At 42.0% G+C, this 26722-nt stretch overlaps 1 protein-coding gene across 1 annotated transcript in view; it reads right to left on the reverse strand.

The window, feature by feature from the left end:
- The window catches only part of nrxn3a (neurexin 3a), a 128827-nt gene that overhangs the window by 81575 nt on the left and 20530 nt on the right, over window positions 1-26722 (reverse strand). The window contains 4 exon segments of the mRNA XM_080293469.1: window positions 1063-1266; window positions 12675-13058; window positions 13291-13438; window positions 19656-19949. Coding sequence (XP_080149595.1) covers window positions 1063-1266; window positions 12675-13058; window positions 13291-13438; window positions 19656-19949 — 1030 coding nt within the window.

The following is a 26722-nucleotide window of genomic DNA, read 5'->3' on the forward strand; positions in this document are numbered from 1 at the left end:
GTCAGGCTACTAACATTAACACTTAGTACAAAACTACATGGATTAATATGGGATAGAAAGTCATATAAAGTACTGACCAATTGGTGCTTCATTTTTGAAATTAAAAACAAGAGTATGCCTCATAAAATTCATCTAAATGGTATACAACTTCCACCGTTAATCAAACAAGACAAACTGTATGTACGATATAGAACAGACAAAATGCAGTTTGTGACTCGTGTTTCTTTGCCATTTCTTCTTCTTGTCTTTTCTTTTTAACATTGGGGTTGCAGCTACCTGTAGGTTTTGCTGGGCTCTGTTCTCGGGCTGTTCGCCTGACGGGCCGCAGGCTTAAGGCCTTTGAAGGTGTGAATACCATCTTTTGACAAAGCATGATGGGAAATGGAGTTGATGGGAAAACAAGCAAAAGGAAGACGCTGAAAAACCACAAAATTTAATAACAAAAAGAAACTATCATGAGCAACAAAAAACAAAAAGACACCCAGAACAACAGCAGGGTGACACAGAAATTACCTGATGTCAGACACAAAAATGAAGGTCGTAGAAAGAAAACTTGTTCCTTTTATATCCTATCCTGCTGAATGATGGATCAGTGGTTATTCTTACTACGGATTACATCTGAGAAAATCTCAGCACAGTCTGTTCTTTAAAAAAATAGATAAAATAAAAACAACAAAATGAAACCAGATATAGAACCTGTTTATGATGTGTATTCTACTTATTTTGCTTTTACTGTCTCAAAGGTTCTATAAACAAAAGTGAGTACACGTTTCTGGTTCAAAGGTTTCCAAACATATTTAATAGTGAAGTAAAATGTATGTATTTTTAAATGTTTCCAGTAATTGCTGTCTGGTGATTTATGCACACATTAACAGCCATGCAAAAGAGAACTGATTGCTGTTCTAAAGATGGTTGAAATCTTTGAGGGATCACTGTGATGAGTAACCAATGAAAAGACGAAAAAAAAGAGAATAGAAAAGGAGAAGTTACCGCTCGACGGTAAACCATCTCACAGTGAAGGTGGAGGTGTAGTGGCAGATGGCTGGGTGGGGCATACGATACCTAGATTGACCGTGAGTTTGACGCGACTCCCGTCCAACTCCAGCCGTAGCGTGTCGGCTGAGTCTCGGGAGGTAGTGGCCATGAGGAGACCATAAGCCCGCTGGGAGCGAAACCGCAAAGACACATCCTCAGCTTCAGTATGCATGATGGTCGGCATCACAACCTTCATATACATGCTGCCATCATAGGAGAGGATTGAAGCCTCTGGAAGAGAAAGTCAGGAACAGAAGTAAAATACATTTATGTGTTTTTTTTTCTCTTACTATTGTTCTCCCACAGAAAGGAAGTATGATAAGTCCTCGCCATCAAACTGGTCCTACAAGAGAAAGGCACTGGCTGGAAGGAGCATGCCTTTGTAGTACAGACAGATCCCAAAACCTTGCATATCCCCGGACTGCAAAGTATTACAATGCTCATCGGGCCAGGTGGATATTATCCACCTCTACCAGATTTAACCTCAACATTAGCTATCGACCAAGGTCCTGTAACATCAAACCTGATGTGCTGTCCCAGAAAGTCTGGTCCCCTTTCACTGGACTGCATCATTGGTTCCCTGAGTTGGGAGATTGAGTCCCTGCTCTGGGATGCTCAGCTGGATAAGCCTGACACCAGAAATGGGCCACCCAGCTGTCTCCACATCCCTTTAAGGTTTATCCCCAGGTAACACACTGAGCCCATCTGGTAACACTGTCATCTTAACCATCATCAATCGCTTCTCCAAAGCTGTCCATTTTGTTGCTCTCCCCAAGCTTCCTTTAGCTCTAGAAATTGCCTCGCTGCTTACTGACCACATCCTCTGGCTTCATGGAATCCCCTTCGACATTGTTTTGGATTGTGCGCCTCAATTCACCACTCGTGTTTGGAGTGAGTGGTGCACAACTTTGGGAGCACAGGTTAGTCCCTCTCCTGGCTTTAACAGGAATTTGAGCTGCACAGGGGAACCAGACAGGGATGTCACCTGACTCCTATGCTTTTCACTCTGTATATTGAACCACTGGCCCAAATGATCAGGCAAAGTGACTTGATTACAGGAAAAAGAAATGACCAATCAGATAAATACCATAAGCCTATTTTCAGATGATGTTATGATTTATCTGTCAAACCCAACAAACTCCTTTACTCGGTTGGTCCAAGTATTAGATATATTTAGCGAGTACTCTGGCTGTAAGATAAATATTCAGAAAACCCACATTTTCATGTTCAACCGCTTACCAGATCAGGAACTTTAATATAAAGTAAATTGGGGAGCTAAATAACTTAAATATTTGGGTGTAGCTATAAACGAAAACCAGACAAAACTATATCAAACCAACTATGACTATAATGATGGTAACTTTGACATTGACAGATGGTTTTCCTACCAATTCAGATTAAATGATAGAATAAGGGTGATAAAGATGAATATACTGCCACAATTACTAAACCTATTTTCATCAGTGCCAATAGAAGCACCAAAAATTAAATTACAAAAATGGGATGAACTCATCTCCAAATTGGTATTCATTCAGCTCTTGTTAACATATTTGAATATACAATTTCCACGGTCATTTCAGATCCTATACTTGGGTCATCTTAAAGGAAATGTGCATCCAAAGGACGAATACCTGTTTAAGATTCTCCTGGTAGCGGCAAAGAAAACTAATTAAGAAACTATGAAACTATGAAACACAGAGCTATAGAGAATAGGTAACTGAGGTTGAGGAGATCCTGGTTATTGACACATTCACATACAGACTGGAAATAAAATAAAAATACTTTCTAAAAGACTGAATCAAATGGTTGGCATGCAAAGTGAAGGAAGGCCATAGGTAATTAAAATTATATATACATTACTGATGAGTGAGAGAGAGCTGCCTAATGTAGTGGGGGGGATTCAGTGTTGACCAGCCGCTTGAAGATTTGTACCAGACAGATAGAGACCACCAGTATACACCAGCTGTACTCCACCGAATCGTCCAAGGCGTATTCTCAGTGGCAGGGGACCAATATGAGAACAATCCCACCAAGGCTGGAGACGGAACAATACTGGAAGACCATATGGGACAAATGCAACCCATGACAACCATGCTTGTGGAGCTAAGAGCACACAAGGTCCAGCAACTATCACATTGGTAGACATGTCCAGAGCTGGACTGCACCAGGCCCTGACATGATTCACACCTACTGGCTAAAGAAGCTAATTCCACTCCATGAGCATCTAGCAGCACAAATAAACCAGTTCCTAATGGACGAGACACACCTGAAATGGCTAACCAAAGGCTAACCAAAGGCTAACCGAAGGCTAACTGAAGGCTAACCGATGCATCCCCAGAAGGGAATGGTCCCATTGACCTATTGGCCAGTAACCTGCCTCAGTACCATATGGAAGCTCCTAGCAGGCATCATCGAGGCTAAGACGAACAGGCACATGGTTCAATTCATTCATTCATTCAAGACACTAGAGGGGCAAAACACAGCTACTGGCAGATATACTGGTGACTCAAAACTGTGAGACCAGACTGACCAACCTGTGCACCACCTGGATTGATACAAAAAAGTTCTAGGAATACCAGTAACTTTACAAGAAATGAGGAATTTGATGGGGATGTGTTGACAAGCCAGCTCCAAACCAATAACACAAGTCACCATCAACTGCAGGACGCAAAAGGAGATACTCTGTCCCCACTGTTGTCTTGCACAGGCCTGAACTCCCTCAGTGAGATCATTAACAAGACTGGATATGGATACCAATTATGGAATGGAGCAATAGTTGGCCACCTCCTCTTCATGGATGATATCAAGCTGTAGGCCACAGTTGTTTATCAAAGTCCAGTGTTGTACTTTATGGTTTGCCTCTACGTATAGATAACAGATATATCCTTTTTACAAAAATCAACTGAAATATCTAACATTTTGTGTACATGCATTCCCTTTGATTGCTTTATTAGTAATATTACTGAATATTTGTAGTAATTTGTCACTGCACAGTCAGATTACATTTAACTTCAGAGTCAAAGTGTTTGAAACAACCAAATAGAAAAACTGTAAAGCTAAAAAAAAAGAATTTAAATTGCCTAGTTTCACACAACTCTAAACCTAATCTAAATGGGCCACCAGTGATATCATTCTTTATTACTCTACCTAAAGAAAAATCAATTTCATTGAGCTCACTTTACACTCTTGCTTTCTGTAGTCAAATCTCTCTTTCCTAAACCCTCTAAGGCTGATTGCCATTTTCTTGCATTCTCATTGCATCAATCAGATTACGGTGATTATTTGTCCTGTCACAGTAGCTTAATTTGATAAATGATCTGATAATATGCTGAAGCATTTCATGTCCTCTAAATGCCCTTTGTTCAGTTTATCTGCGTGACTGGGATGCTGTAGTTCTATCACATGGCCACAAGGTGGAGACACAGTCCATCTATCTGTTGGAAAGTCCTGTAGGTAAATTAGGGTGGGTGTGGCTCACTGAGAAACAAATGTGTAAATTAAAATATGGATAATGATTGGATAAAGCTAAGCTGAGGAAAAGTAAAGCTTGAGTAGGTAAAAGGCATGTGCGTCCACACTGATGGAGTCTGAATAAATCTGCATATCACTTACTAAGATCTGATAAAATCAATTACTTTCTCATCTCCAATAGTCTCATGCACCACCTTACTTTTTGCAGATAGGTCAGGGTAACCAAGTGAAATAACAGCTACATTCCCCCATATGCTTATTTTATGTTTGTGTTAGAATGTTGAGTCTCTAAAGCCTAAAACATTTCCTGTGTTGTTCCACATAAAGTTCAATTTAAGTTTATTTCTATGGCACCAAATCAGAACAAAAGTTGCCTCAAGGCGCTTTAAAGTGTACAGTAAAGCCCTACAATAATACAAAGAAAACAGAGAAAATCCCAACAATCACATGACCCCCTATGAGCAAGCACAGTGGCGTGAGTGGGAAGAAAAAATATGCATAATAAAGGAGTGATAGACATACTAGTGCAGACCCAGAAGAAGAACTGAAATCATCCTCTTTTCCTTTTTCTTTTTGACACTGGACTCTAGATGAGTTGCTTTACATTATTCACAGTTTTAAAAATGTCTTGCCGAGCACACCCACAAGTTCATCAGTTATGTGAAATGAGTTGTTTTAACTCGTGCCTTCTCTGAAGCCAGTTTTCTTCTGATATGCTAGCCCACATTTATACATTTTATTGCCGGAAGTATTTGCTCGTCAACCTTCACGTGAACTTGAGTGACATCCTTATTAATTCATAGGGTTACATATGAGGTCAACCAACCCTATGCAGATATAACAGCTTGAACTCTTCTGGGAAGGCTTTCCACGAGGTTTAGGAGTGTGTTTATAGGTTCCTCTTTCAGAAGCACATTTGTAAGGTCAGACAATGATGCTGGATTAATTCCAGCATCATATTTTTTGTTCCTAGGTTTTGTCCTATATTCTGAGTTTCTGTGTTCTTTATCCAGTTCTTATTATCTGAGTTCTTATTATGATTTCTTTCTTGGTCCTTGTGTAGTTTCCAGTATTTCCTAGTTTAGTAATTCATGTTTCTAGTTCTTAGACTCTTTTCTTAGGTGGTTCCCTTTTTGGCCTTGTTCTTGTTCTTAGCACTGTTTATATAGTGTCCTTTCAAGCTCCCCTGTATATAGTTCTTTATTTCTCCATGTTTGTGTGTTTTACTCTCCATCTGTGTTTATGAGTTATGTTCAGTTTTGCATCCTTTCCCTTTTCACGTAATGAAACAGTGTCCACTGGCCTACAAGTAGCTCTTCTGCGTTGTGTTTCCCCGATGTATAAATCATGGCAATCCTCCTGGCACTTAACAGCATACACTACAAAACTCTGTTTGTGTCGGGGCAACCAATTTTTGGCGCAGTGTGTTTTGGGGTTTAAAAGCCAAAGAGATGCAGTGTTTATAGAAAATGTGTCTCAACTGTTACTCCTGACACGTACGGGATCACTACAGGTTTTCTCTTGGGCAGCGGTTGTCCTTCTCTCCTGGATCGGCTGGAGCTTTCTTTAGGAGCCTTCCCAGCTTTGACAAAAGTCCAGCTGAGATAACCACATTTACTCAGGGCCTTCTTGATGTTCTTCTGCCTCCCTGGCCGCTGTGTCTGTGGGGATGGTGTTCGCTCTGTGTTGTAGCGTCCTGATGACTCCCAGTTTGTGCTCCAGTGGATGATGAGAGTCAAACCTTAAATACTGATCTGTATGTGTAGGTTTACGGTACACGCCAGCTTTAGATGTCCCCCATTACTGATGGAAATCTCACAGTCTAAGAAGGCTAACCTGCCACTTTTCATATCCTCCCTTTGATGTCTTGGTCCACCAAGTTAATGTGATCAGTGAAATTTGGTACGTCCTGAGATTTGATTTTCACCCAGGTGTCATCCTGATACCTGGATAGGGTAGCAAAGCCCTCTTTTCCACTTCTTCCATGTACAAATTGGCCACAATGGATGAAACTGGGGAGCCCATGGCACACCCATGTTTCTGCCTGTAGTACTGACCCTTATATGTGAAATAGGTGGAAGGTTTTTGGGATGTTCCTTTCGAAAGGAGCCAGTTGAGGTGGTTCCGCTGAGCGCCTCCTGGGTGTGGTGTTCCGGGCATGTCCCACCAGGAGGAGGCCCCGGGGCAGACCCAGGACACACTGGAGAGATTATATCTCTCGGCTGGCCTGGGAACGCCTTGGTGTTCACCTGGATAAGCTGGAGGAGAAGGCTGGGGAGAGGGAGGTCTGGGCCTCTCTGCTTGGGCTGCTGCCCCTGCGACCCGGCCCCGGATAAAGTGGAAAAAAATGGGATGTGGTGTTCAGAGTAACCTACCTACTGGCTGATGATTGAAGCCAGACACTGTGAGATGTTATAGGTAACCGAGTTGATCATTCAGACTTATGATCATTTGAATGGTACTCATGACCAGTCATCAATGGCCATTGCGTGACAATTTGAAGATTAATGATCAAGGATCTGACCTCACAGCCACAGTTCATTCAGTGGGCTGGTTCAGTCATTGTGCAAAGGTGTGTTTATAAGAGTGGGGAAACCTGCAGTCAGCTGAGACTGAAGAAGTCACTTGGATGAGTAACGAAACGTTTCTCCCACTGAAAACGTCCAGATAAACAGACTTTTTGGGATGTTCCTGTATACTTTGCCTGCTGCTTGTTGATGGCCTTCCGTGTATGCCCTGCTTGCTAGGATCTTGCTGTTATATGCTGGACTGTCTCAGACGCATTGTTGTACAGCCTGCACCTGGGTCTTGGATGGTGTGGTAGACCTTAGCCTTTGTGGCTCTTGTGCTTAGAGCTTGTTCCGGTGCTGCCATGATAAGTGGCTCTGTGCTATCTTTTAGTCCAGCATTGTACAGCAACTGGTAGGATTTCTCTATATTAGCCGCTTCTATCTGCCGTTGGTTCATCCTGTGCAGGGACCCGTCCTTCTATAATGGTTCCTCTTCTTTCTCAGGTTTTTGCTGCCTGAGATATTCACTAAGCACACTATCAGTTGCTGCCAGCTTGATGATTTACTCATGGATCTTTGCTGTTTCATCTTGGATAGTGGTTCTGACACTCACTCGTCCTCTGCCTCCTTCCCTACATTTGACATACAGTTTCAGGATTTGGGTTGAATCCCTCTATACAGGGTAAGGCACTTTCTTGTCTTTATGTCAGTGGCTTCTCTCTCCTCCTTTGGCTAGCTTATTACCCCACCAGGGTAACTGATGACAGACAGGGCGTAGGTGTTGATTGCCTGGATGTTGTTCTTCCAATTCAGCTGACTCCTAAGAACCTGCCTTATTCTCTGCTAGTATTTGGTGGTTGCAACTTTCTAGTGGCCTCATGATTTCCATTTGCAATTTGCGATTCCAAGGCAATTGTAGCTGTCCTCAGTGTCTGCAATATTGGCTCCATGTACCACAGTCCTCTCAGTTCTGATTATCTTCTCTTTGTTAATATCAGAGTACACTTCTCTAGTCAGAATGACATTTTGATGTAATTGTAATCGTATCATTACATACAGCAGTGGGGAGAGAGGGATGCCAGTGCAGATTGTCCGTGTGTGGGATGTGATGCTCCTCAGCCTTGCCTGCTTCTTCCTGTCCATCAGGAACCTGGTGATCCACTGATAGGTGGAGCCGGGCACAGTACGTTGTGTGAGCTTCTGGTGGAGGATGTCTGGGATTATGGTGTTGAAGGCCAAGCTGAAGTCCACGAGTATCCTTGTGTATGTCCCAGATTGATAAATTGATGCTGGAGGTAGTGCAATTCGATATTGGCTGCATCCTTGGATGGTCTGTAGGCCCAGAATGCAAATTGCAGGGGGTTCTGCGGGGGTCTGCGATGTTCTACAAGTAGCTTAACACCAGTCTTTCACTTTATGACCACAGACGTCAGGGTGACAGGTCTGTAGTCATTTAATCCTGTGATGGCGGACTTTTTTGGGAGCAGGATGATGGTGCATTTGAAGCAGGAGGGCACTTCAAACAGCTCCAGCCTTTCAGACAGGAAGGGGACATACTGTCAGATCCCAGAGCTTTCCTGGTCTTCTGTCTTTGGAAGAGCTTGCACACATCTTCCTCACAAATCTTTAGTGTAGGCATGGGGTCAGAGGAGAAGGAGGTGAAGGCTGCAGGTATTTTTGCCTAAGAGTGAGGTGCAGTGGCGTGACCAGCGGGGGTGGCCTGGACCAGACTGGCCACCCCAGGTGCCACCCCGAAGCTAAAACAATAAAATTCAATCAAATATCAAATGTACGATTTTGTTTTCACGGTGAAGCTCAGATATCCAAGTGTAAGTGAATGCAGCATCGGCTTCTGCGCTATGAGCATCACGTTAGCAAAGGTAGGAGAGCCAAGCACGAAAGAGGCAGAAAACAATTTTTCTGCGAAAGAAAATGAGGAGAGAATAAATGTCCCGGTAAGTAATATTAAGTTTGTTGAGTTTAGTAAACTTTAAATTAGAATACCAAGGAAAAAATAACACTTAAAGAATTATTGCAACCGTCGAATATTTCCGACAGTAGGCTGCTGGGGGGAACTAGCATAAGAGTTATGAGTTATAAGATATAATCCAAGTCGTAACATTGCTGTATGGAGCTGCAGATTTGGTTGCAGGTTAACATAGCTGGACTGGCCATCGGGCATACCGGACATTTGCCCGGTGGGCTGATGACTTTTTTATTTATTTTTTTGTAACGGCATGAACAATGAGAGGTGGTGGATTGGCCAGATGCTGGCAGATGTGTAAAATGTAAAAATAACTCGGTTGTTTGGTGGTGTCTATGGCGGAGCTTCCACAGAGGCCAGCAGGTGGATGAGGGAAAGGGGAGGCAGGAGGAGCAGAGACCCGAGGCAGCCGCCAGTCCGAGTGTCAGGTGAACTGAACTTCAGGTAAGAAGTTATGAGCTGCAGTCTATCTGGGTCAGATATGAACCAAGTTTAGGTGGAGTTTATTTTCGTTATGCTGACTTTTTACTGTCAGTTGCAATAACTCGTACTGCGTTCTAGCCAGCTTGACGGAGTTTATATACAGCTGGGTGGGTGCTATGATGTTACTGATAGTGAACTTTATTTTATTCATAAGGTTAGTTAGTAGAGTTGCCAACGGCTCCTTAAAAAAATGGAATGGTCCCTCATTCAGAGAAAATATTACACGTTTCATATTGAGCTGAGAAGAGACGCAGTTTGTCCCGGACTTTCGCTATAATGAAAAAGACAAAGCTGGAGTTATTCTGTCTTTATGCTGCACAGCTGCCTCTTCTTCTCTCATTCTCTCCCCATCCCTCTCCTGTTGCTACTTATCATGAAACTGATCAATGATCAGCTGATCAGCTTTTCTCTCTTGTTTGTTTGTCGCCCACTTTCATTCAAATGTTAGTCTTTTCAGTTGTTTCTCCACTTTTTTCCTGTTTCAAAATCAAACACCAGTTTGTGAGAAGATTATCTTCTTTTTTTATTAGGCAGATAAAGTTTTGCATTGGCTAATTTGTCAATTGTTCGTTAAAGATGTTCGTATTTTAATATTCAAAAATGTTTTTGCCCAAAACGTAGGTGCACTACATGTCAGTAAAAATACTATGCAAATATTGCTGTCCTTGAATGCTGAGTAAACACTGACAAAGCACTGATTGTATCTCTTGTACTTTATCAACGCAGTATCTAAAAACTTTGCACCGTAGTGGTTAAAATCTCATTCTAATAAGAGTTAAAAGCACATTCGGTTTATGGGGTTATTGAATTATGGTTAACGGTTGGTAGATTTTTTTTTAACATTATCTGCCAATTACATCTGCCGCCCCCCAACAAAAAATTTCAAGACATGCCACTGGTGAGGTGAGGGCAAGCAGATGGGAGGTGTGAATGGTTGTCTTTCAAATCTGCAGTAAAAAGTGCTTAGGTCATCACTCAGGGTCATTTGTTGAAAAGCAGTTTTTTAGCTCTTCGCTGTAGCTCCTTTTTCCTACCCTGATCTTCTTGCTCTGTTTGTTTCTGGCCTGCTTGTACGGGGCCCAGTCCTCGCTGCTCGCTGCTGTAGGCCTTCTCCTTAGTTTCATTTTACTTTCTAGTTCTTAGGTTCTTGTTCGTTTTGGTTTGTTTCCTTTTGTGGGTCCCTGTTAGTCTGACATATCTATGATGTATGTTAAGTTCTGTCTCCCAGTCGTGTCTCTCCCTCTGTCACTTAGTGTGTGTCTCATGTTTCCTGTTTAAGTTTGTTTTAGGCTTTTAGGCTTTTGTTTCCGTTGTATGTTTCTTTCACAGCAATAAAGCTGCCTCTTTGAGTTTATCCTGTTGTGTTTTGACTCCTGTGTTTGGGTTCTTATCCTGTCTGCCACACAGCACCCCGATGACACTAGGAATACCACTAATGGTTTTAAATGTCTTTTATGTACAGACGATGGGGACTCACTGAGACTTCAATGCTGCAGAAAGTTTTCTGTACACTTTCCAAGATCTCTGCCCTTCTCAGATGTTTACACACAATTCCTTGGGCTTCATGGCTTGGTTTGTTGCAACTATGCAGCTATGGGGCCTTATAGACAGGTGTGAAATTTTCATAACCATGTCCATTCAACTGAATTTTCCACAGATGGACTCCAATCGAGTTTTAAAAACATGTGACAGATGATCAGTGATCAGGATGAACCTGAGTTCAACTTTGAGTTTTGTGGCAAAGGTGGCAAGCTTTGGGAGAGCCATGCCCAACTTATGTTAAAGATGTCACAGTACCATATCACCCCAATAGAGTAGGTTGCTCTCAGACTTCTGGCTAACTGGTGGTTCCTGTGAGATTTAAAAGTAAAATGGGATGCAGAGCTTTAAGCTTTGAGGCCCCTCTTCTATAGAACCAGCTTCTAGTTTGTATTTGTGAGACAGACACCCTCTTTACTTTCAACATTAGGCTTAATACTTCAGTTTTTGATGAAGCATATAAAATGATCTTTTGATTTGGTGTTATATAAATAAAACGAGCTGAAGAGCTGAAAAACTTTGTGTATGTTATATTTGAGTGGCCCTTGAAAATATCTAGAAAAGTATTTAATATATGAAGCTAAAATTTCACAGCATTTGAATCATAACTCAGTGCATATACACTCCACACTGATGTCCTGCAAGCACTTCTATAACTAAAGATATAATCAGAACACTGTTCACTGATATGCTAAAAATCAGTTCAAGCTAGCAGTTTGGCTAGGGATGTGGAAATTAGTTTTCATCTCCAATTAGTCTTTATTAACCTGTCTGAACACCATGATGGAAACTGGTCAGAAGGGCAATAGTTTTAATATTGTCTGAATAAAAGTTGAATATTGTTAATTGATTTTTCTGTCACAAGAATTTTGACAGTCTGTCACACACAAAAAGAAGCAAGACAGGAGATAAGGAGAAGGGGAAAGCCCCAAGTTAGTTGAACACCCTGCATCAAATGGTAACTAATTCGGTTTAAATAATTAAACATACAGTAATTATGGATATTAAAGGTTCCTCTTGGAATTCAGTGAGCATGTTGTTCTTTTATGCTAGGCTCAAAGCTACTAAATGCAGGAATCCTGCTAATGCTGCAAATATCTTTGGGCTATATTCAGTTTAGATGTAACAAAGTTCATCTGACTGTTGTCCTCTTTACGGGTAAAATCAACAACATTTTTGTTGATGGTATATCAATAAGGCTAATTCTGCTGGAAATATTAAAATAAATCTCTCTTGTTTGCTCTTTCTGGTTTTATGTGATCTACTCTACACTGACTGTCAGTTTATTTTCTCATCTATTTAATATAAGATACTAAAACATGTGTCATACAGTACAGATGAGACAAAAGATGGAAATACTCAAGTCAAACTCAGCTGGACTCAGTCCTGCTTATGTTGTTGAAAGTGAAGCTATGCCTTGGTTCAGGTCCAGCCTAGTAAGACATCTATTAACGTAACTGATTTATCAAATGGAATGGTGTGAATCTACCAGCTTGCAAATCTTGCAATCAGAACTTCCTTTATAGCTGTCACAACGATTGTCCTGCTCCAGCTAGCTCCATCTGTTCAGATCGCAGTGTTACAGATAGTATGAGTATGTAAGGCTTTTGGAAGAGGACCGACCGTGTGCACATCTACACATCCACACTTACCTCTCTCACAGGTGCGTGACCAGTAGCCAGTACCAGTGCAGTCACAGATGAATCGATTCCAGCCTTCTTTGCAGACTCCTCGGTTCTTGCATGGGTAGCTCTCGCACTGCTTGCCAGGTTGTTTATTGCATGATGGTTTAATGCCAGCCCCATTTTGTGCCTCAGCAATCTGACGGATGTCCTTGCTTCGACCATCAATGAAAAGGTCACGAATACAGCCCACATAGCCATAGTTGAGCATTGCTGTCCAGAGCTCCGTGGGCAGGATGAGGTTGGTGCGGTCAGTTGGAAGCCCCCCCAAATACATGTCACCCTCCAGGTCCAGAATCTCACTCTCACCACTGGCTGTGAACGGAGTCCTTCTGCTGTTTACAGAGATGGTGCCTGAAGAGAAATTTGCAAATTTCATCATAGTGCTCCTACTCTTTGATCTTATGAGATGTGCCACCAATTTTTATTGATTTTGCCTTTCATTATAAAGGTTCCCTCACTGACATACTACTGGAGTAACAAATTCTTTCCGATTCTGATATTTGAATTTTACATTACTTCAAAAAAGATTTTTTGTATTTGTAGTCCAGTAGACTGTATACCCCATACATCTAGCCTCACTGACCTGAGCGTCCATCCCTCTGGATGTCGACATGATACCAGACCCCATCATTCACCTTTGTTTGGGTGGCCTTAACCTTGATAGTCCCAGAGCCCATATCCAGCAGCAGGTACAGGCTGCCATCCAACAGCTCCACAGCAAAGAAATCCACCTGAGCAAGAGAAAAAGAAGCTCCTTATCTGAAAAAATTAAGACAGTTACTTTTTTCTTTGGGTGCTTCTTTTTCATTTTCCTAAAATCTAAAATCTGTGTGTCAAATAATCTGACAAATACACAAAACACTCAGTTTTGGTACACTCAGGTAAGCATGGATAAAACATGAAGCAACTTCCCAAGTTTGACCTATAATTAAACCATAATTCAGTTTGTGATACCAAGAAGCAACGTTACGTAAATCAGATTTCCTACAGTAGTTTTTCTTTCTTACCCTGTTGCAGTCAGTACAATGTGGCATCACTGTTTAGTTTGGTCAGTACATTTTAAACCACACTCTACCACACCCAGGTTATGTTTAGTGACAGGTGAAATTAACTTAAAACTTCCAAGCAGAAAATTGAAGCTAAGGTTAATCATGGAGTTACACAATGTTCCACGCTAAGGCCAATTCTGTGTCCTGTCATCCTGTCCTTAAAAACGCCAAAATGATGCAGCAAGAGTCCTGATATATTGACATCTTCCTTTGGAAACAAAGCATCCCTCTTGACTTGTCTAAAGTATCCTGAAAATTTAGTTGGGTATTTGGTATACCTAGTGCAAATGTTTGAACCCAACTTATCTAAACCACTTGGAGCATCTATCAGCGCACACATTGTAGTCTCAAAGTTGGTTATACTGGAGCATGAGATATTATGCCTCTAAGTATGAGTATATTCTGAGTTTATGTCAAAAAAGTGATACCAAACGCTTCTGTAGACACTCATATTTGAAACTAGTATGTAATTGCTCTGTCAGTACTAATTATGTTAGCAGGTCAAAGGGAAATTCCATTATATGTTAGCATTATGCTAGCGGGATGAACGCTAAATCTTTTTTCACTTATTTCTCTTGGTTATACCAGCTGTAATTTCAGTTACTAGCGTCAGTCTATACTGTGTAAGATGAGAAATGTATTATGTTCGAAATATATGTTATAATATACTTTTTTGTTATGTTTGTAGTCTTACAGCGCCTTCATTAGGGAGACAAATAAACCCTGCAATGACAACTGGAAACTTTTGCCTCTCCTTTTGAAGAACTCTTTATCTATCTGTCAAACTGGGCATCGACGTACAGGAAGGGCAGAATAGTAAAACGCTTCATTCTCATGAATCGTAGTGAGTTCTGTAAAAGAAAAGATGGACGAAACACTGGAAATGTCCAGTTCTTTATGCTCCAGCCAGCTTACATCATCATCTACTGCTGTCGACAGAGCATGAGCAAAAGCATAAAGCAGCTGCAGCAGCAGTAGCTGAGGCTCAAGCTTGGGAAGCGTCTGCGCTGAGCATCCAACTGCGCTGCCACACCTTTGCCAGTCTTCTGTGCTTTGAGCCCAAAGAAAGAGTCTTGCAACTGGAGTTACGGAGGACAGCCAGCAAATAATGATCAATTTCACCATTCTCAGTCCAAGGTATGGACACCCACACCTGTAAGTGGTAGTCATTCAATTCAATTCAAAATGTATTTGTATAGCACATTTAAAAACAACAGAGTTAACCAAAGTGCTTCACAATCATTTAAGAACAAGAGACTGGATGTAACGTCACAAGAAGAGCTAGATCTGCTTTCCAGAGTGTGGTAGTGAAAGATGCCACAGCACTAAACCCCAATCCTCATCCTCAAAAAGCAGAGAGCCATGGGCTAGTGAAGGGCATGTCGGGGAGGAAAGAGAGTCAAGTGTGGCTGATGTTTCACCAAAATGCACAGAAATATGAGGAGACTCGATCAGTTCAAGTTCATGGTCCTTAACCCGACTGCTGTATCCTGCTGTACAACCAGAGAAAGGAGTCGAGATGTCTGCTGTTCTAGATGAACAAAGCAACCGCTCCTTGGCAAAACCATACTTTTTTGACATTTTCAACACTGAAGGACAGCTTGAACCGTGTTCACTGAAAACATCCTCAGGTGCTGTGGAGATAGCAGGGAGGCGAGCCCATCTATTTCATTTTATAGTCCTTTGATGGTACCACTCAGCTTCCCCTGCCTACTCTTACTGAGTGTGACATGATACCTGACAAAATCCCAGAAATTGATTCAGAGGCCAATTTCCTCCTTCTCATTGGCAGAGACATTCTGCATGCGTACAAAGTCAGAGAACAGCATAATTGTGTCCATAATGAGCCACATCATCAGCGACTCAACCTTGGTTGGGTGATCGTGGGAGAAGTGTGTCTGGGAGAGGTGCACAAGGCAGCCAACACTAGTGTATGCAAAACCAACATTCTACCAAATGGATGAGCTTCACTCTTGAGTGCATGTCCAAACAATATGCAAGTCAAAGGTTTTCACACCTCAAACCTAAGTCTTCAAAGCTCTGCACAACACCTGGAAAGTAAGAGAAGCGATCTTGGCAGTCAGGTCTCCAAAAGTTGATTTATGTTCATCTGGACGTAGCGTTTTCAGTGGGAGAAACGTTTCATCACTCATCCAGGTGACTTCTTCAGTCTCAGCTGACTGCAGGTTTCCCCAAATCTTATAAACAGTACATTTGCATAATGACTGAAACCAGCCCACTGAAGGAACAATGGGCTGGGAGGTCACTTCCATCATCATGATTATACAAATTCTCATGACCATTGATCAACAACCACTGATCAAAGATCAATGGCCATGAGTCCCAATCACAGAGAGTTGGGGAATGGCTGCAATCACAGCATTGTAAGTTGGTGACAGATGTACCCTTAGGCCCCCTCCTCGATTCAGAGATGGTCTTTCCCTTTTCACGTAAATGGCCTCCTTGACTCCGCCCTCAAACCAGTGTTCCTCCCTGTCCAGGATGTTACATCCTCATCATTGAAAGAGTGTCCACTGGCCTGTAGGTGTGAATAGACTGCAGAGTCCTGGCCTGACGAGGTGGCTCTTCTGTGTTGTGCCATCCTCTTAGCCAGAGGTTGTTTGGTTTCCCCGATGTATGAATCCTGGCAATCCTCCTGGCACTTAACAACTATGTTACTCTGTTTGTGTCGGGGGACCCGATCCTTGGGGTGGACCAGTTTTTGGCGCAGTGTGTTTTGGGGTTTAAAAGCCACAGAGACCTGGTGTTTAGAAAAAAATGCTTCTCAACTGCTCCGATACTATGAAAATATTGTTGGGCATAAACCGGTCCGTGGCGCAAAAAAGGTTGGGGACCGCTGTTATAGGTGACCAAGTTGATCATACAGACAATTGGTCTTAAAGGTGCACCCTGATTATGTATCTTCAGTAAACCATACAGACTTGGTGTAAACTCCCCTGGGTACAGCCTGTGGTATGAGGTCCGGTCAATAGCCTTGTCTTGTTCTAACCACTTCAGACAGTCTATCACCCACTTCCCGTAACCACTTCCTGGGTCTCGTTTCAGGGGCTCATAAGTATTTCTGTCACTGAGCAGTGACAAAATCTTCTCATGACAGTTTTTCTGGTTTAGCAATACTGTGCACCTACCCTTGTCTGCCGGAAGGATGATAATGTTGTTGTCATCACTAAGTGATGTGAGTGCCTTCCTCTCCTCCATGGTGATGTTGGATGCTGGGGGCTTTGCATTGCTGGAGACAGGCCAAAACTTTCGTCCGTAGTTGCTCTGCTTCCATGTCTGCAATATTGTTGTTTCAAATTGCTGTTTCTGTGGCTGTGATTAGCTCCACTAGCGGGATTTGTCTTGGCGTGACAGCAAAATTCAACCCTTTAGCAAGGATGTTTTTCTCTGTTTGGGTGAGCTGTCTGTCAGACAAATTCTTGTCCACTTGTCCACATCCTCGGTGTCACATCCTTCTCTTTTCTGGCCACTGAGGACACTCTCCGTATTTTGCTGTGGTTTCCGACATACAACAAGTAGGTCAAACTTCCTTTGTTGCCTGGTCTTAGACTTTTTGTGCTGTGCTAGATGAGCCTTCTCAGTGATGTCAAACACCTTTTTAAGAGTACTCTCATCTAATCGTAAGTCTCTGTTGGATCAGCTCCTCTTGAGATTTTAGCATGTTGATGGTAAAATTTGTTTGCCTCACCCATCCATTAAGCCGCTGGTGCTGTGACCTTCTGGAGGATTTTTGTTGCCTGGAAGCCTTTAACTGAAGAGCTCATTTGCAGACTACAAGAAGGTGAGGAAAGGAAATATTTGTGTTCAATTCAAGTCCCAAACATGAAGGATTTTCTCTAGATGATATACTCCTGAGTAGGGATGGGTACCGGTGTCCGGTGCCATGATGGCACCGGTTCTGACATAAACGGTAGTAACCAGACCGAAAAGCAGCGCACATTTCGGTGCTTTATTTCGGTGCTTTTTTTTCCTGAGCTGTGATACACTTCTAGCCAATCATTTTACGTTTCCGAGAATAGTAGGCGGGTCCAGGTACGTACGTTCTTTTAGAGCAGAGCTACAGATTAAAAATGTCCAAGGCGAAGCGGTCAAAAGTCTGGCTGTACTTCACAGCAAAATATGCAAACTCAGCAGCAACAAGTGCTTTAAGCTGATACTGTGATACTGTCAAAGGAGGTAACACCTCAAATCCGATGAAACACCTGGCGACACATAGTGGGTTTTTTTTAAAAGCCCAGAAATGCGCCGTATTTGAAAGCTTGCTGCGAGACCTCACACCGAGCGCATCTACTGCGGGTGGGTTGGCTGTTATGCAACATCCCCCAAAAACACGAAGAGGAGAGTCCTGGCCCCTAGCCCTGCCAGTGTAGCAGAAGTGATGACGGATGATGATGCAGCAGCAGCCGTTCTTCTCTGCGTGAGTAGCTTAATGTTGTTCGTGTGTAATTTACGTTGAGCAGGCTAACCACATTATTACATTAATGCATGTAAGGTGAACTAGCAAACATCATCATAGCTACATGCGGCTGTCTTCTTGTTTGATGGCAGATACTCCCTTCACCCTGGCCAAAAAGGCTAAAATGACCAAAGAAAAAGTGGAAAACAGTTAAACATGAGAGGTTTTTGGACAAAGTTTGTGTTTTTTCCATTGTTTAAGCACTGCTTCCAGCCAAGAGTGATACCATATATGCCCCATAGCTGCAGAAAAGGCTAACATTGATATCTTTTTACAAAAAACAGCTGAACATGAGAGGTTTTTGGACCAATTTTGTGTTCTCCATTCTTTAAGCACCGGTTTGAGCACCGTTTGAGCACCGGCACCGTTTCAAAAGTACCGACTTGGCACCGGTATCGGATAAAACCTAAACGATACCCATCCCTACTCCTGAGTGGACCTGTCTTGAACAACACTCTCACTGGAGTTCTGATCTGCTTCTGTGGGGAACCAATAGCAGCTACAGCAGATAAGCAGCAGATGTTCTACTGCCTCAAAGTGTGCAACAAGCATCTAAACTTTCTGAGGTTCTTATGGTATGAAAACAATGATCTGCAAAAACAGTGAAAGAGTTTCAAATGACAGTACATGCATTTGGCAACAGTCCTTTACCAGCAGTTGCCATTTACTGCCTCAGACCAGCTGCTCAGGAAGCAGATGACTCCACTACCAGTGCAAGGAAGTTCATCACATGCAATTTTTATGTGCACGATGGACTTGCATCTTTTCCTAATGAAGCGAAGGCCATTGGTGTCCTGCGCACTTCCCAAGCAATGCTAGCTAAATCAAACATTAAGCTACACGAGATTGCACTGAACAGCAACAGTGTTATGCAAGCATTCCCACCCAAAGACTTGTAGGACTGAAAGGATTTGAAAGATCTATATTTAGGAATGCAATCACTACCTCTTCAGAGGAATCTAGGTCTAATTTGGAATTTGGAGAAAGAGAACTTCAACTTCTATGTTTCAAAGGAGGAGAAGCCTTTGACAAAAGAGGCATTTTGTCTCCAGTGAACCCTTCTATGGTTAAAGTGATCTGTGATAATCTAATATGCAATGTGTTATTAAGATAAACAGCAAATCTAATTTTAAATGAACTACTCCTCTTAAACAAATGGTCACAAAGCTAGAAAATTTTATTGTCTACAACAGTGGTTCCCGAAGTGGGGATTTTTCTTGTAAAACAAAGAGGGCCCTAGCAAACACACTTTGGGAACGACTTGTCTACAACAGCCTCGCAAACACAGGTGAATTTGTTGGTTTGCCATTCTCACCAGGTGGTGACCTTGATGTCAAGACACATCAGTCCTTTCAAACTGTTTTCAGTCAAGCATTTTTTAAAACAGAAATTATCAAGTGACTGAGGAGATTATGAACTGACCTTGGTGTTCTTTTGGCTCCGTGCAGCATCTTTGCGCTCTTGGGGTTTGCCATGGGTAAAGAGGATGAGTCCATTGGGCTCAGTCGTACGGAAATCGAAAGAGATGGATCCCATCCGCTTGGTGTTCCACTTAGGGAGACTGATATAGGCCTCAGGGGTTTCAAAAGAAATTGGGTCAAGGGTGGCCACATTTTCACACTTGTAGGATACCTCACCCTGGATTTTCATCTTGGGGTCCACAATTCGAGCCAGACGGGACAACTCAAGACGGATGTCATTATTCTTATACACTACCTGCAATAAGGCAAGAGCAGGATTAATGACTCTTTTATTTAGGATTAACATGAGATACACATTTAATAACTTCCAACAATTACTAAATTAATAAAATTAATTCAGTAAAATAAAGACTGTAAAATAAGAAAATCATCAATGTTGTGTCAGGAAGGACATTATTGGCTTTACATATCTCAGTAAAGCTTAGTGTGATAAATTGCAGAATACAGAGTTACTATATACCATACACACATTCCTATTTGGCATGTTGTTATTTAAAAACAAAGTATAAAGGAAAATGTTATTGAGTTCACATAAAATACAGGAACCAAAAATACTGATCATTCAGTTTGTCAGATATTTCGTTTCACAGACTGAGATCATCTCCATGTTCCCAGTGCGTTTCATACTTTACACTCTCAAGTCTCAGAGACCAGGTCAACTGTTCCATTTAACGGATTTCCTTAACGATTTTTATCCACTCATAGTTTGCTGGCAATTCTTTATTCAACAAGTTGTATTTTTCTTTTAATTTCAATTAATGAATTCTCAAAATAAACAACACTAAAATCTAAATCTGTGGAATGATTATTTATCTCTGTTACCACATCCAACCAGTAAGGATACACCATAGATTCAGGTATTTTACACTAGAACTGCAAAGTTATTAAAAAAGTGTTTTTCCAGGAGAATTCTCTCAAAAACAGAGCTATGGTGATGAACTGTGTTTTTCACATATTTAACCTTCTTTTTCCCACCTTCATTTAACATACATTTTGGAGAGACCTCTGTTTGATTGGCAGGCTAGAGAAATCCTAAGTGAAAGAATACAAATAAAATAAAAAATAAAATTCAAAAAAAAAAAAAAAGTCAGTTAAAATGACAATCAATCTAATTGAAACAGTTGCATGTTATGGACTTGGCCTCAAGGATTCGTAGTTTAGATTTAAAAGCACTTAATGAAATGAATTCAGTCATTTTCCATTCCTTCTGCAGTTTGTTCCAGGCCGAGGGTGCTAAATGGACAAAAGCTCTTTTACCAAGTTCAGTTCGGGCAAATGGAACAGAAAGCAACAAGTAACCATGCGGACGAAGAGAATACCGACCAGCACGTTTCATTACAAACAGGCAGCAACCCAAGTATCGCCTTATATATAAAACTGTATAAATGAGAGTTCCTCCGACTTACCAAAGCAGGCCGTCCTACCTGAGAGTATAACTCACAGTGGTGAGTCTGAAATTTACAGTTAGTGATGAACCTCAGAGAAGCACGATACACAGAATCAACCATTCGAAGACATTGAGCAGAAGCATTCATATATAGAATATCACCATAATCCAGCACAGGCAAGAATGTTGCAGCAACAAGCCGCTTCTTTGTATTAAAAGAGAAACACAACTTGTTTTGAAAATAAAATCTCAGTTTTAACTTCAGGTTTTTCACAAGATTCTCTACATGTGGTTTGAAGGTAAGCGAGTCATCAATTAAGATTCCCAGATATTTATAGGTGTGAACCAACTCTTCAAGAGTGGTTACTGATGGGATTGTTTGGGCTCGTCTCCTTGATTTAGAAAACAACATGAGCTTTGTTTTGTCTGCGTTGAGAACAAGTTTAAGCTGAAGTAATGAGTGCTGGACAGCAAAAGAGGCTTTCTGCAAGGAGTCAGTGGCTTGGACAAGAGTTGAACCACAGCTGTAAATAACTGTATCATGAGCATAGAAGTGGGATGGCCTAGATCTTCTGAAATCCCCTTTATTTTAGCAGTGTTGAGGTGGAGAACTATATTTGCATGTACAGGATTTTGAGCTGTACACTGCACACTGCACATGGACGTTGCCTTATCATCGATTCAAGCCGAAAACCCATTGAATGGTTTCAGCTGGATGGGCTGCACAATCCTTCAGGAGTCTTGTCACTCACCATCTGGGCCTGCTCCTTTCCCTGGACGCAGTCTCTGAGCTGTGCCCTTGCTTTGTTAGCTGAGAAGGATGGGGGCAGATGGTCAGATGTAGTGGATGTTGCAGTTGCAGTGGTGTTGGGGTTGTTGTGTGCAGGAGACAGAAGATAGTGGTGCTGGAGCAGCCTCTCAAGAGGTGGAGGCATAGAGGTGTCATTGAAACAGGAGCATCAGTTGAAGTAGTCCGAGGGAGGACAGATATTAAAGCACAGCAGGCATTCCTGCGTGGCAACCCATCAAACCAGCTATAAAACAGGTTGAATTGACTGGATTTGCACTCATTGATGGCTGCTCTTCTGTGAGTGACCCTTGATGCTCCCGATTTACTCTCTGCTTCTCTTTTATACTCCACCTTTGGCCGCATCTATCGCCCTTTCAGTTGGTGTTGAAAATACCTTCTTTATCGCTGACTTGAATGTCTGCGTTTCTGGTGAAGGATTTCTTTAATGTCCAGGGCTTATTCTTGGGAAAACAGCAAACAGTCCTTACTAGAATCAAAGTGTCCCTACAGAAGCTGATGTAGGTTGTGAAGGTGTCACAACCAGCACAGTCCAGTCTGTGCACTCAAAACAAACCCTGAAAGACTTGTTGGCCTCTGGTGATGATGTGTGAAAATTCCCTTGGTGCATAGTGCAGTCTAAGAACAACAGCAGTTCAATATCCTGACTGCAGATCACATCGTTCACTGTAACATGTCTGACGTGACACAATCGATCATTTACAAGCACAAATCCAACCTTTGCTTTTGCTACTCATCTTCCGATCTCTATTTGTTTGCATAACAGTGCAAATAGAGCAAAAAATCAACAAAAAGGTAAAAACACAAATGCTAACAGAGATTTTAACCTTTGAAATGCATCAGAAAATAGACTGAGAGTTTGCTGCACGTAATTGAAAATGTCCTGAAATAGAAAAATGCACAAAATCATCACATTTTAAACGATGGAACTCATGAATGTTTGATATATGTGATGGAAGGATATATATGATTTTCCTCTGCTGATAGACTAAATCAGTGAATGAAGTTTGTATTAACAAGTTTAACAGCAGTACAGGATATTTAGTATCTGTTGAGTTTGTTGTCAAAGTACTGAAATTCTGTTGTTTAAACATGTAATGGTACTATTTCTCTGTGCATTTTGTTTAAAAAACAAAAAAGAAGTGATGTGTTGGACCCACATCATTTAATGATGTATGGTCCACAGCTGCAGTTCACTTTATCAGTCCCACAGACAGAAAATAAAACAACCCACAGATATACAGTGTACATCTTTCTCCATAAGGCGTGTGTGCGACATACACTGTTTCTGCCATGGGCCAGTCTAAATGCTGTCAATAACAATGGGAGGACGGCGTCACGGAGGGGTGTGTGTGAGTAAATTGAAATCTGCTCAAGTGGAAAATTGAAGGCCTTTTTTCTCCTTCTAATTCTCTGGGCAGAAAAAAACACCCTCTGTCTGTCTATATTTTGGCCACATACATACACTAAACAAACACACCCTCTCCTCCATTTCATTCTCCTATATTAATGCTTCTGCTCTTGCTGGTTGTTCGGCTTCTGTTGGATTGTGGAAATGGAGTTGGAGTGGGTGGATTGGGGGGACTGGCTGAGATTATCATTAATCCATAAACAGACATTAGAGTATATCAAGTTGTCCCTTAAGGTGCAGAGAGACTAGATAGAAAACAGTCTGTCTCTCTTTTCATTTGTTGCCTTTCCTCCTCTTTTTGTTATATCTATCCTCCCCTTACTCACCCGAGCTACCTCATCCCCCCATCTCTCAGCAAGAAGCAGCCATTTCTTCTCCCACTCAGACTGAGCATAAATACCTAGAGCCGCTGAACAGGTCGATCATTCACTCCAAAATAAAAGCTTCAATAAAAATAGTAGTCCCTTCAAGCTCACTGACAACATGAAAGAAAAGGCCAAGTGAAAATTTGTCCCCTGAGACTAAGAAAACTTGCAGCATTTTCACATAAATACGAACAAAACCTGCATTGCTGCGTCAGTGCCTTACTGTTGTGATGGTGTTTCATCTTTACTCTTTTTATTATTACGAAAAAAGCTTTGAAGCACTTTATTATTGTAGCCCACTAACAGAAAAGAGACTGTTTGTTTTTTTTAAACCAATACAAAGCATTTAAATTGTGTTACATTGTTTATGAAACCTGAAAATGTATCAAAACTGTGCATCATTTTCTAATGAAAAGAAAGACAGCAAAGTTACTGTTATTTATAGGACTGTTTTTCCATCCACCAGATTACTTGTCTAAGGTTAAATTCACAGTTAGGCCTTCTTCCCTTGACATTACATTTTCGTTCATCTTGAATACCTAAATAGACACCTTTAAACAAAATAAATACAAATATTCTCACAAATATTTTGCAGCCCATCCAGGACATCTATGTATTTAGTATTTAGTATTTTAGTATTTATTTATTTATTGTCATTGTCAAGAACAATGAAATTGCGTTTGGGGCTTCCATACAACCCAAAAAAAGAAGAAAATAATAAATACCCCTTAAAACCCAAGTGTACATATTTAACCCAGTGTGACTCCAATGCAATAAGACAATCCTTAGCAATAATGTTCGTAGAAATTCAGACAAAGACCTGAGAAACATGACAAAATACAACAATGCAACCCATTCAATATTATTGTACTGTGAGATATGATATCAGATATGATAGTTATCTATTTAAGACCAGTTTTGGTGAGTGAAACTGATTGCATTTCACAAACTAATTACTTAGCTCTAGTTAGCAGGTATAATATGGCCGCAGCAGATGGCCCCGCCCCTCCCTGAGCCTGGTTCTGCTGGAGGTTTCTTCCTGTTAAAAGGGAGTTTTTCCTTCCCACTGTCGCCAAAGTGCTGCTCATAGGGGGTCATATGATTGTTGGGTTTTTCTCTGTATCTATTATTGTAGGATCTACTGTACAATGTAAAGCACCTTAAGGAGACTGTTGTTGTGATTTGGTGCTGTATAAATAAAATTGAATTGAATTGAATTAATATATACGTCTGTATTCATGATCACTGAGTTTAAAGATGAACAAACCTTTAAAAAAGTGTTTGTTCAGTATTGGTAAGAGAACCAGTATATGCCACATGTTTTGAGCACATATTGGAGTTTTTTTTAGCATCGTTTCCCGGAGGCTCACGGAGTTTCTCCACAAGAGCAATTACATCGATCCCTCAGTGCAGACAGGTGACATTCCTGGAGTACCTGGCTGCTTAGAGCACACAGCTCATTAGAGAAACCCGGGAGAACAGGGATGACTGTGGCTGGATTTGGCCAACGCATATGGATCAATTCCACACAGGTTGGTTGATCTTGCACTACACCGCCACCATGTCCCTGGTAAAATCAAGACCTCGTCCTGGATTATTGTGACAATTTCAGACTGAGGGTCACTTCTGGGGAAGTAACATCCAACTGCCATCGGCTGGAAAAAGGGAGAATAACTGGTTGCACCTCACAATCATGTCTTCCAGTGAAGAGTTTGGGGAAGCTTTTCGACACATCTCTGAACAACTCCACCACCATCCAGAAGTCCACCAAAGAACTGGATAGCTGGCTCACTAAGGTTGACAAGTCAGGCCTGCCAGTAGATTCAAGGCCTGGCTTTACCAGCACTCTATCCTACCGCATGTCCTGTGGCCTCTGCTTGTTTACTCAGTTCCAGTGTCAACTGTGGAGTCCCTCGGGAGGAGAATTAATAGCTTTCTGCACAAATGGTTGGGCTTCCCCCACTGCAGTGCAGCGCTTTATGGAACCAGTAACACCTTGCAGCTCCCATTTAGTAGTCTCACAGAAGAATTTAAGGTGGCATGCACTAGAGAAGTCCTTCAGTATTGGGACTCCAGGGACCAGAAAGTGTCAGCAGCGGGTATTGAGGTGAGAACAGAGAGGAAGTGGAGAGGAGAGAGAGGAGTGGAGGTGGCAGAGTCATACCTCAGGCAGAAGGAGCTGGTGGGGACGCTGGCCACCGGGACAGCTGGCTTGGGTATTTTCCCAAAGACCCAAATGGGGAAGGCCCGAGGGAAGGAGAGACACCAGCTAATTCAGGAAGAGGTCCGATTAAGTAAGACAGTGGGGCTGAGGCAAAGTGGGAGAACATCTTACAGCAAAAGGTAACCTGGACAAACATCACTGAGGCAGACCTCTGTCCATTTCCTTGTTCAGGCTGCATATGATGCCTTACCAATCCCAGTCAACCTCCATGTCTGTGTCAATAGTGAAACACCAGCATGTCAGCCATGCTCTGGAACGGGATCCTTGCAACACGAGTAGCTGAAAGTACAAAGTCCCTGCAGAAAGTCGCTACCGCTGGCACCGTGACCAGGTGCTGAAGGCGGTTTCAGAAAGCATAAGCAACACCATCACTCCTGGCAAACACCATATTGGCCAAAAGACAAGAATTGCATTTGTTAAAGCTGGAGAGGAGACCTGTCAGCAGCAAAGAATACGGTCAGGTCTGCTCTATACAGCCTCAGACTGCCAGCTGCAAGCTGACCTAAGGAAGCAGTTGAAGTTCCCTCAGCACATCACTGAAACATCACTTTGGCCAGACATAATTATTGTCTCAGAGGCAACAAAACAGCTTATTGTCCTCAAACTCACCATGTCCTGGAAGGAGCATATGGAAGAGTTAAATGAAAGGAAATGCGCCAAGTACCAGGAGCTGGTAGAGAAGTTCTGGGAAGGGGCTGGAAGGCGTAATATGAGCGAATACAGGTGGGCTGCAGAGCCTTTGCATGATGCTCACTCTGCAAAGTCCTAAACCAACTGGACCTAACAGGAGTGGCTAGGAAGAGGGCCATCTGG

Source organism: Astatotilapia calliptera, chromosome 19 (genome assembly GCF_964374335.1).
Source record: "Astatotilapia calliptera chromosome 19, fAstCal68.1, whole genome shotgun sequence".
Lineage (NCBI taxonomy): Eukaryota > Metazoa > Chordata > Actinopteri > Cichliformes > Cichlidae > Astatotilapia > Astatotilapia calliptera.